Source organism: Ciconia boyciana, chromosome 11 (assembly GCF_034638445.1).
Source record: "Ciconia boyciana chromosome 11, ASM3463844v1, whole genome shotgun sequence".
Lineage (NCBI taxonomy): Eukaryota > Metazoa > Chordata > Aves > Ciconiiformes > Ciconiidae > Ciconia > Ciconia boyciana.
Genome location: NC_132944.1, coordinates 23,045,628 through 23,058,020, shown reverse-complemented (window position 1 = coordinate 23,058,020; position 12,393 = coordinate 23,045,628). Strand labels below are relative to the sequence as shown.

General features: G+C 37.1%; 1 protein-coding gene across 3 annotated transcripts in view; it reads right to left on the bottom strand.

Annotated features, from left to right (window-relative positions):
• Nucleotides 1-12,393, bottom strand: part of ARHGEF3 (Rho guanine nucleotide exchange factor 3) — a 140,950-nt gene that overhangs the window by 122,326 nt on the left and 6,231 nt on the right. For 2 of the 3 annotated variants that reach the window (XM_072876245.1, XM_072876247.1), the window contains exon 2: nt 5,155-5,250. The exons of the other annotated variant lie outside the window; for it this stretch is intronic. In XM_072876245.1, the coding sequence (XP_072732346.1) occupies nt 5,155-5,250 (96 nt within the window). The remainder of the gene's footprint in view (nt 1-5,154; nt 5,251-12,393) is intronic. 3 annotated transcript variants of the gene reach the window in all.

Below are 12,393 nucleotides of genomic sequence, written 5' to 3'. Positions count from 1 at the left end.
TTAAAGTTTAGTGCAGAAACATGACTGCAATTCCAGCCCCTGATGAAACACATAACTCTTCAAAAATGACAGAGATTCCAAATTAAAGTTTTCACATAAGATACTTAACATTGTTATTTGCACGCCACTGCTCTCTCAGCCAAGATTAGCACCAGTACCCACATGCCTTTGTAGATTACAAAAATACTTCCACCTCAGATTGGAAAGGAAAGCTGAAAAAAAAACAACCTAGCTGTTACAGCGGAAGACAAAGAACAAACAAAAAAGATTTAAAGACATTTGTGTCCCCAAATTCAGTTTAAGTCAAGTCATAAATACAAAGACAGTCAGAATGCACTGTAGTCCACATATAACAATGCTTGTTTGGTTAGTTTTAAAATTTATAGATTTATTTCTTCAGAGCCTCATGACAGAGGCAGTTTTCAGAGAGATTTGCTCTAAAAGTGATGGTGACTGTCATAGAAATAGGAGAGCGTCGCATACTCAGTAAGCAACATGACAGAAGTGGAGACAGAAGTGGAATGCCAAGGCACCACAAACTTGGTCAAAGAAGAGATCCAGAATCCCAAACTGCAATTATTAGTTTTAAAAAGCTGAAATACTTTCTGACTTAATCCTATGTAAAAAGATAAAGAAGTGACTAGCAAGATTTCATCCAGCCTAGAGGAAGCACGCTATAAATCCACACACAATAACAAAAACCGGAAAATTTCCAATTCCCCTGCACATTTGTTTTGAAAAACAATGTACCAGCCAGCTACTTTCATAGTAAGCGTAGATGAATTGACACGGTTCCCACTCGCTCCCTTATCTTTAGTTCCTTTCTTGCAATTTTCAACCTTAAGAAACTGAGAATCTGCCAAATTGGTAGCTTCTAGAATTTCAAGGCTCTCAAGCCTTTATTTGTTCAAGTGCTGTTCCCTACTAGCTCAGACAATGAATGGTCATAACATCAATTAGTATCAGCTAAATTTCTCAGTATTGCTGCTCATCAAGAACAGCTTAATTTGGTTCACACATGAACTCTATTGTGGTGCCCTCCAGCTATCAGACATTTACAGCAGTCACGCTAGTACTACTACTAGCATTTTTTTTGCTGCTGTAATCTTGATTATGTATGTTGGGGGGAAAAAAGCAATAGAAGCAAGTGAAGCATTGCAAGTTTGAGAATTCAATTAAATTTGTCTTGTAGAGGTACAAAACTACGCAGATACAAAACACTGATGAAATGGAATGGCAGAATTTGTAACTGGCTATACAATGTAACTGGGAAGAGAGCAGAGAGTTCTGAAATTCAAACTTCCAATAGTAACTACATTTCTTGTATTTTTGGTTAGTTTTTTTCAGAAGTGTTTTCATATCTTATCAAATTATATTCTTTTCTGTATTAGCTCTAGAGAAAGCAAGCACATAAGGTTTCAGATGTCCTCTTCATAGTCAGTAATGTAGTTAAACCATAGAATTCCCAATACCCATTAGCATTTTGGGGAGACTGAAATTAAGAGTTCTTCCCTCTTGCACTCCTTGCCATGAACTTCAAAATTCTAGCTAGTTAGTACTGTACTGTTAGTACACTTTGTCTTCTATAAAGTTACGCTATCATCTCCTATAAAAGGGGAGGAAATTAATTTAGTGAACTATTATTTATTTCCATTTTATAATTTATCCTCTATCCCCCATATAAAAATATATCATGCCAAAAGTATTTATGGCAGCTTTATTTAAAGCAGGATACCATGCAGTAGGTAATTTATGAGAATAAAATACTCGCTGGCAGTCAATTTATAAGTGAAGTATAAACATATAAGAGACCCCAACTTTAAGGAATGGGACAAGACAAAACAATTTACACTTACCACCTGAACAAATGCACCATGCTCTTGCTAAGCAAAGTACACAACAACATTCATACAATGCATACAAGTTTAGTTACAGCACTTGAGAAAACTTCACAATATACTAAGGTTATGTGGATAATTCCACCACAAGTTTGTTGTATAATATTAATGTCCTTGATATTAACTGTATCCACCTGTTGTTCACATTTTAGTAATAATTTATTCAAGGAAAAAAAAAATTAAGAACTTCGTCTTCTGGCTGCAAGTAAAAATCACCACAAATTATTTACTCTTCCTTCCCTCTGTTTCTAGGGGGCCTGAATATACAGCCTTATGGAACATCAAAGGCTTCTACGTGCATCATAAGCGATGTTTAAATGCTAGATAAGGTCTTGCTCAGCGCTTTGGCTCTGTGGAGGCTTTTGACTTAATTGAATAATTTACACTGTTACTGCATACTTTTAATAGTATACATTCCTAATCTTGCTATGGCTAACGCCGGTCCTTACTAATAGTCACATTTTCCTGAAAATAAAACAACTGAGAACCCATCAGAATGTAAGCATGTTTCAAGAACCAGACAATGAAAAAACAATAATAAATGCATGATGCAGTAACGCAGTGCAACATTGCACTTTATTAAGCTGAGAAAAATAACGTTTATTAAGCTCTAGTACTTACAAAACCCCACAATACTAAGCAAAAAAAAAAAATCCGAAAACTTTAAATATATTCCACATAGTTCTAAATGAAATTTTCACCATTGTATTTACTGCACTCACCAAGTAATAGCTGAGTCACAGATAGTAAAGAACTCAACTCAGCCACATCTTGCATTCATTACACCAGACATGCATCAGACCGCTATTCAGCTTCTCAAATCAAAAACCCAACTAAAATTCCGCAGATTGCACACATGACACCCTTTTTAACAAACAAGATTTTGGTTTACAAAATAAGAAGCTAGCAAAAGTAGAAGTGATATTGTTGGTTGATATACAGGTTGAAACACATTTAAGAAGATATAAAGCACACCTAAAGCTGGGTTAAATATTTTTAGCTCCTTGTAATTCAGTGTCAATTGTGGGGCCTGTGCTAAGAGATAACCTGGCTCTTTATATCACTTCTGTAACCTAATACATGGTACTTAAATATAAAAGGATATCACAAAACCTATGACAGCATATATTATCCTCTGCCCACAGAAGAGTTAAATCTCAATATATCCTTAACCACTGAAGTGTTCATCGATTTATCTTTCAGTAATAAACACTTCAGTGTCAAGACAAGTCAGTCCAAGTTTCTACTGCCCCTGATTAGCACTCTCATAAGCTGTCGTATACTTACTTATAGCCAACAAAGTCTACAAGGTGAGATTCTAATTTAAAATCTTCATGTCACATTTATCTTACTGATTGAAAATACTTATCAAGCATACATCCACACGTACAGTGGTGACTGTATAACCAGGCAGTGTAAATACACTAGTGGTTATAGAAATCTTTATTTCCAAGTGCCATGTAAATTGCATTGAACTAATCCGACAATGTGAAACAATTCTCTACATCTGTGACACACTGAATAACTTGGCCTAGCACCGACAAAGATAAAAGGAGGGACTTTAAGACTATGTCTGCTCCTGCGGACGAGCACTTGGAATTGTGGATATTTATTTAACCTCAAATCCCAAGGTAATTTTACAATGTCTGAAAAAAGGAATCTGTTTTATCTCCTCATTAGAACTCCTAAGCATCCTAGGATCTTAAATAAAAAGATGTATTTAACTCCTGAAGATAACAATCTCTGCTCTAACCTCAAATTTAATGAGGAATTGCAGGAAGGCAATGATTAAAAATATTAGCAAGTATGACTGAAAGTCACAGAAACTGTAGATTAGTGTACACAAACAATATAGACAAGAAGGGGGGGGGGGGGGCGCGGCAGGACAGACATGACCAAAGGCAAATCAAAGACTAGTAGACACATAAATTCTGCTATTTTCCACCACTTTCCCTAAGGTCAATTACACATTTGTAACAAATCATACAATTTATTCATGATACTCTAATACTTGATAACATAAATTGTACTCTCCTGCTATTTTAGTCAACACTACCGAGAATTGCTATGAAGCATTACAAAGAAATGTCATGCAGAAAATGAAGTTATATTGCTCAATACCACAAGCAGGATAAAAAACAATAAAAGATATCAAACAAAGGAACACTATGTGACAGTTCCCCACCCCTCATTAGATTTGGAAGTCAGGAGGGAAGCTCACAAGTCTTCCTCATCCCACCCCTTCATCCAGAGATTTTGTTTCTAGCTTTGAGGAAGTTCCAGGAATAGTAGTGGAATAGTGGGAGACATTTAAAAAGAAACTACTTTCCAGGTACAATGATGCTGTTAGTTTAATCCTACATAAAAACAAAACCAAAAAAGATTCTGCATGATTTCCTGACAAGCATCCAGCAGGAAATATAACATTCATTTGCTACTACTTCTTTAATTCTTTAGCTTTTCAAGAGTATTTCTCAGACTACAAAAACAATGTAAGTTAGCTTTTTGTCCATATGGGTGCCATGCTTCCTGTCATGAGTTTATTTGGTTGTTTTCTACATGGTAAGTAAACAATGCAACAAAACTCTAGCTAAATGCTAGTGAACAACAGCAAGGAGAAATCAGCAGGCTCTCAATAAAAGGCTCTCATTAACACAGCTGAAATAGTCTCAATGCCTTCTCAACACCCTGTTCCCTTCATTAAAACACCAAAGAAGATGCTAAAAATTGCATGGTCAGTGGCAGTTTTCACAAAAAAATTGTCCTAAAGTGTAAGTATTTGTCCACATCTACCATTGAACATAGTATTTTTTTTCTCCAGTACAGACTAAATTTTTTTTAATAAAAATTAGAAACTCTTAACTTGGTTAATGTCTCCCAGGGCACAAATCTCAGGAGACCACAAGCCTGCACAGTACTGAAGGGTACTAGTAATAGCATCGCACAAGCATAGCAACAGCATTGGGAGATTAAGACATTTGCCATATGTGAAAGATTCCATGAGTACAACTGGTGCACTGCTGAAGTGAACAGGAGTTTTTCCATTGCCCATCCCCCATAGCACCCTGTCCCATGGTCCTCTGCTAAAAACTCAAAACCAAAATAAAAAAATATTTTCCTTTTTCCTTCTCTGTTGTTAAACAACACAAAATTAATGCAAACATTTATAACAAATAATTCTTTTACTTAATTTTAAAACTACATCTCCCAATACTGCCTTCTACTAACCTCTTAGAAAATTAGAAGTAAAGCTTACCAAACTTTTTCTTCTTCCATTCCTCCTCTGGCACATTGGTTTATTACAGCAGGGCTACTCATGGTGAGTGCTGAGCTTTCAGAATTCATTTTTTTTCTACAAAGGAAAAACATCAAAAAATATGAAAAATGCAATATAAGTGAAGAATGTGTTTACTAATTTAGAAACCCCAAACTTTAAGACAAGAACTTTTAAGACCAAATGCAGTATGTTTTACTCACTTAAGTAAATGTCCTAAATCAATGGGATTAATTGGATGAATACATTGAGAAGGATTTGGCAGTTTTGTGGACTTGCTAGTTATGCCAAACTCAACACTGATTGTCTTTTGTTTACTTTTCTGAACACATGCCAAAAGAGTTGATGTCAGCAAGCCTGTATCCAGGGCTATGCGTGGTGTCAGTTATGTTAATTCAGAGCAGCAGTCACTGCTAGTGTTGCCATGGAATGATCCACACAACACTGGGGAGAAAATTTCAATTTCTGGTATGTGAAGCTTTACAGAAGCTTTTTAGCATACTTTAATAACTTAAGATCCATATTTTAATAACTTAAGATCATACTTTTTGCAGAAAAGAACAATTAATTCATGGCTGAAGTCACTCTCAAAAACAGCACAGACATATTCAAACACTGGCAACAGCAAGTCCCAAGTTACAACACTTCCAAAAGGACTATATGGCCAAAGGTGCTTCAAGTAAATGACTTGCACAGTAAGAACAAACAAAGCCTCTAGATAAGGCAAGTTAATTTCACCATGAAACACTATTATTTTTTGGTAACAGGATCCACAAGGTTAACATGGAACTCCTTACACCTATAGCTTTTTTTTCCCCTCTTTTAAAAGAAAGGGGAAAAAAAATTGTAGCTATCAGTCATCTTATTTGACCGGATTTGACACCTGGTTCTTATTATGATCAGCACAAAGACCTAAGCGATTAACAGAGAACAGGTTCAACTGTATATTAATTAATATCTACTAGAACATAACCAGAAAATAGGCTGTGCTTGTCAAGATAATAATCCCTTGCTTTTAGCAACAAGGTATAAAGAACCATTAAAAAGCTGGTTTAGCCTGTGTGAAACCTGGGTCAAAATCTGACTTGACAGTCAAGAAAAGTTGAGCATAACGCATGTGTCCCATCAGTGGCAGGCAGATTAGGCCAATCCTCACAAAACAAGTACTTTGAAGAGAATGCCGATCCTTGTTTCTAAATTCTGTCCATGCAGGAGTAGATAAACAGCCCTAGCAAGCACGTTTATTGGACAAAAGTCCCAAAATCAGCAACCGAAATTTGGTCCTAACTGGAATTACTGTCTTCTTTTTGCCTGCCCATTGCTGTGAACAGAGCATGCAGCACTGCCATTCCAGAGAAAACAGAATGGACTTACAAGAACAGGTCCTTTATTTTGCGTTGGTTTTTTTTTTTTTACATCCCTCGTAATAGAAAGGGATAAAAATTCTGCAGTCTGTTTCCAAGCAAATTCGTTTCTTGAAATCTTGTTTTAAAGATCCAGAAAACTGTTCTGAAAGGGAGAACAACAAAAGCCTCACCTCTGTGAGGGCAGAAACAGAGACTGTTAACCATCTGACCTCTTTTTTAATCAGTGCCTGACCTCAAATTTACTCCTGATTCTGAAGTTGGATCACTTTTCATTTTTTTTCAAAGTAAAAAAAAAAAAAAACCAAAAACCACCAAACCAAACCAACAACAAAAACCCCAAACCCAAACCTACCCAAAAACCTAGTAATTCTTGAAGTGTCTCAGTAGCAGCAGGTGTTGAAAGTTAAATTACTACTTGCCTGTCTAGTCTATAATAGCACAGGAAGAGGGGAGTTGCTCTTAAATACATTTTGAAGCAACAATGCAAGAGTCCATACTTAAACACCTTCTGCAAAGTTCCCCTCTTTCAGGAAGCAATTTCCTGACAGGGCAAATTAAAACTTTTCTCTTGGTAATGAGTTTCTACTCTACATTGGGAAAGCCCAGATGCTTCAGTGATCATGCAAGTTATGCCAACAAGAGTTTTACCTTCTCTTACAGTCATTCATACTGGTAAGATCAAAGGTTCAAGGGAAGGTTAAAAGCAGCCCATTAATTCTCAAAGTTGGAAGCTGAAAGATTCAAATTACAAAACCACAAGGTTGCCATTCCAGGAAACAAACAAACAAACAACAAAAAACCTTCTACTGTTCACTTGTGAACTAGTACTATAGCAGCACAAGAGTTCAATGTATGACTAAAAAAAAAAAAAAAAAAAAAAGTTTTCGGCACTCCCCTTCCCGCCCTTGGAAACATCTAAGCAAACACTCCGTCCATATCTCTGCACTGAAACTTCCACACTGAAACAAGAGTAAAAGCAGAAGACAGAACAAGTGATAAAGTTACTGTGTTACAAACTTTTCTATGAACAACTGATGATAAAGGTTGACATATATCTAACAGAAAATAAATGAAATATAGCATAAACCCAGTGTATGTTCTCACACGTTCTGCAAAGAAAACCACGTAAAGTAATAAATCTTGTAAAACTTCTCAACTCCCTCACATTCCTGGTCTAATATCTGAAAATGTCAGTAACACATTGTACTCCTTCCCCTCAACAACCTCAGGATCTTACAAAAATCTGCTTCTGGTGTTTTCTGAAACATAAAACAAAGGCATCAAAAGGCCAGCATTTATTCATTCTGATTGCAAGATCTCATCCACCACACCTTCAGAAAGATATCTATATGCTGGATAAGACAGCAGGCTTTTTGGATACCAAGAGTCACATCCTTTCAAGACACATAGTCATGCTCTTGCAGCCTCCACTACCCGGTTTCCAATGATACGAGAGACCTGCCCAGTCACCCACTAACTAAAGAAATGCACTCTTCACTTACTCGTGAGAGGCGTAACAGCCACTGATACAGTGGTGGACAAGCACCCTTCCTCAGCTGCCACTGACAAAAGGGGGACGGAAACACCACCATGCCTGTCTGGCCCTCTCCTGTCCTCTGCCCTGCAGCAGCCACGAGCGCACCTCCTCAGATGGGAGCAGGCAGTGCAAAGCATCCCTCTAACTTTCCACCCACGCCAAAGAACAAACAATGCTCCAGCAATACCCACCATGTAATCCCTGGGCTGCTGTAGCATAAACTCCTAGCATCTGGAATGACTTTTGTCTATATCAGCCAGTTTCTTTCAAATCATACTCCTCCTTCCTTCCTGTCTTTTGAGATGGAGGAGCTTGTTAAAGGTTTGAGACCAAGTGTCCGTTCAGTTTTGCCATCCAGCAGCACTTCTCATTCACACTTCGGAGGCTGGACAGCAATGAGTCAGACGAGCTTCTGGAAGATCATCAGGGATACTCTTTTGTCATCCTATTCCTCACAACAGGTCTACACAGGTCCTAGTTCACTCTTCACCAGGAGCAACAGGTAATTAAACAGCTGATCCCCACATCACGGACAAGTTTTATAGCCTTGTCAAAATACCAGAAGTTTTTTAGTTTCTAAATGACAAATGGAAACTTGGTCTCCATCTACACTTTCCAAAGCCATGGATACCAAATATTACCACTACTTCTCTTACTTGAAAGTCGTTTCAATTAAAAATTCTCAGCCTGTAGATTCTATCCTGACTCATTGCTGTGCCACAGACTGCTCTTAGACTCCTTCTTCAGAATCAATAACTGTTTTTAAAATAATTTTTTTTCTATTTCAAGATGTAGAAGGGGATATCTTTTTTCAAGCATTAAGAATATTTCATGGAAGTATTTCTAGTGAACACAAACTGCTTCAGTAGGTCTAAAATAAAACTGAATTGTTCTGTTGTAGAAAAGTTATTGTAAGGCTTACACTCTCCGAAAATATTGTTTATATTCAAAGTGAACCACACAAAATTAAAGCTAAAACTGGCAAAGTAAAATTTTGTTTGGAATATACTGTTTTAGGATTTATTCAACCAGAATACTAACACTATCCTTAGAAATCAGCCTCCAGTAATAATAACATCTTTGAAAATTAAATGCAATTCAAGAAGCAAAGGAACAATGTTCAGAAAAAATATGCTATTCACAGGTGCCTCTTTCTATATCACCATCCAACTCTTGCTTGGACTTGAACTTTACGGCATAGGCACTATACATGATGAAACTTGAAGGAGGAAAATAAATCTATCATCTTCCCTCTTAATAACTTAAAGCCAGATGCCAAGGCAAGACAATGAATATTAATTTAAGAGACTCTGCTTCAGATGTATGCTGTTCCTCATCCTCTGTTTGCCCACTGAACCTTGACTGTTCCAGATAAGGAGCACGCACTTTAATTAGGTATTGTCCTAGAGATCGTGCTGTGCTGTAATAGGAGGAAGTGGGCAAAAGGCAATTCCAGAACAAAAACATAGGAAAACAATGCCAAAGACTTTATTTATAGCAGCTATGTTTGACACTACTGTCACTATCTTATTGAGGGAACAGCCTTGAAGAAACATCCTTGCTGGTTTTGAAGAGACATCAGAAATTTAGCATGCTTAGTCTTCTATGACCAAGTTTAGACTGTTCAATAGTGGAGTACCCAGAAGGAAGCACGCACCCCGAAATTCTCTTAAGTTACCTCCACAAAGAAACTCATTTTTATGCTTCCATTAAAATCATTAACTTGGACTGATAATGCATCAGATAATCAATCTGCTTAGAGTAGATTCTTACACCCCATAATGGCAGAGAAAAGCCTAGTAGTGGTAAGCCACCAGCTTAAGAACTGACAAGTGTGTTATATTTCAGCATATTTTATTAATTTATATTTAGATTTAATTCTGGAAGTTCTGCAACTGCCCTTAAATGGACAAAAATAAAGGGGGGAAAAAAGGATCTAGTATAGCACAGCACTCAAGCCTCCAGACCTGCACAGAACAGCATTATAGGATCATTTGAACAGAAAAAAATGAGAAGGTTCAAGAATAGTGTTGAAGCCACAACACCCCATGGGCTCAAACCAGCCTGTGATTTATATCTAACAGAATGGGGAAAGTATTAGCTGATCTTTTTAAAATCATGATTCCCTACAGGAAGCCCATTTTCTCCCCCCCACACCCCCTTGTGTTACAAAGTGTAGATACACTTTGATCCTCAGGCTAAAAATCTTTTTTGCCTTTCCCTCCACTCCCTGTTTGTATCTCTAGGCAAGTAAGATATTCACAGTAGCAGCAGTTAAAAAAATAACCTATCATTCAACAGATGTTTGCTACAGTTAAAGTAAAAATGACCAATATCTTCTGATAAAACGTGTTCCCACAGCTCCTTACCTTCACCAAAATGCTTTACATTGTTGAAATAGTATCTTGTTATACTCGGTTGATAAGAGAACTGTGAAAAAAGCTTTACTGAACCCTAAGACCCCTCAATGCGAAAAACTACTATTCCTTTTAATGAAAAAGGCAGTAGCATCACTATAGTAATGTGAATCTACTACAGAGAAAAAAAAATTAGGAGTGTTACACACCATCATTCTCCCAAGCAGAAGTCTTTATGCTCACAAAACCTGAACAATAGCTTACTAATTAGCAAGCATGCATCATAACATCTTTAATTTTAAAGAGACGATTCTCCATTTCCTTACTGGCTGCACAAAAGTCTGTAATTTCTAGTGAAGAATCACATTTACTCTTGTATTGTTTTCTGAAAAGTCGCATTTCCACACACAAAGTTAGCAAGCACATAGTATCTCACATCTTGATGGCACTCAGCTCCTAACCAGCAACCGCCTTAGGCAAATAGCTTGTTGAAGGGCAGATTTAAACTTTAAAACGAACTTCGTTATTTAACTGCATAACAACAAACGCCAAAACCAATCTTTCATCCAAATTGTTTTTCTGAGGCTTTCAGATACTGCAGTTGCCAAACATATTTATACCACTAAAACACTTCAGTAAAACCAGAGTGAAAACTCAAGAAGCTCTTGAAGAGTGTTTCTCCTGACAACTCCAAGCAGCAGGCAGTGCTGAGAAATCTCACCTTGCATAATCACTTCAATCCAAGCCTAGCATACCATAAACTTCGTTTCACACACACTATGGTTATTTCAAGTAAGTTTTGACCTCAGTGAACACACGTGGCATACCAATACTTACCCTCTTTAAGTCTTTAAAAATGCACCTGATGCACTAAAGAATGAGGTTTTGGAGAACCTTTTTAAATACATATTTTTGAAAGGGTTTTTATTCCTGTCCTTGAGGCATCTCATTAAAAATAGTCACCTCCTGTCCTCTGAAGAAGCGCAGGTAAGTTTTATAGAGGTACTTTACACAAGTGTATATACAAAGATATTTGGAGGAAGTAGCTCAGAGAACCACAGGCACTGCACATGACTTTTCACTCCATATTTGGTGATTCCATTCAGAACTCTCCAAGATAATAGAGAAGCAGCTTTAAAATAATACAATGATTCTGTCTCACAGCAAGTATCAAGTATGGCTCCCTTGCCTATACACACACACTGGCTACAGACAGCAAGATAGTCTATCCAGCCATATATAAAAGACAATGTTGATTTTTTAAATAGCATGAATGTTATATTTATTCTCAGCACAAAGTAGATTAAAAGGTAAAAGACAACAGTTAAATAAATAAACAAACACGTACAAGTTCGTACCAAGCTGAAGCCAGGAGACTGACATGGAATAGCGTTCCATGCTGGAGAAATACAGCCTATATGAGACACTGTTCTCAATAGGACTAGTCCTTTAGTTTACCAAGACCTAGCTCTTTTCCCTAAAAAATACCAAAAGAAAAGGAAGACAACCAATTAAGTTACAATTCATCTCACATCACCTTCATGAAAGCACATGGAGAAGTTTACCAGCATCGAAGAGAGGATGTGGTTACAACTCAGACATCTTTCAGAACCCTTTAAACATGTTTATATAGTAAAACACCAGCATCAGGGAAACCACACGCAGGTACATGCACACGTTTTATTCCCAAAATACAAACACAGATTTTCCTGAGCTGGTTATTGCTGTGCAAAATAAGAGTTATGAAAGAATTCAGACTGCTGGTTTAGTGTATCCTGCATATCAGCATATCATATAATACTGTAAACCACTGCGATAAAGAATAGAAGAGCAAGGACTCATCTGCACTGCCCAATCTGCAAAGTTATCAGGCACTTTGAGTCTTTCAGTGGTTTCAACTCAGAAACTTTAGCAGTGTAGGGGGAAATAGGGAATGTTTGTGAGCTTTGTTGTCACTTTT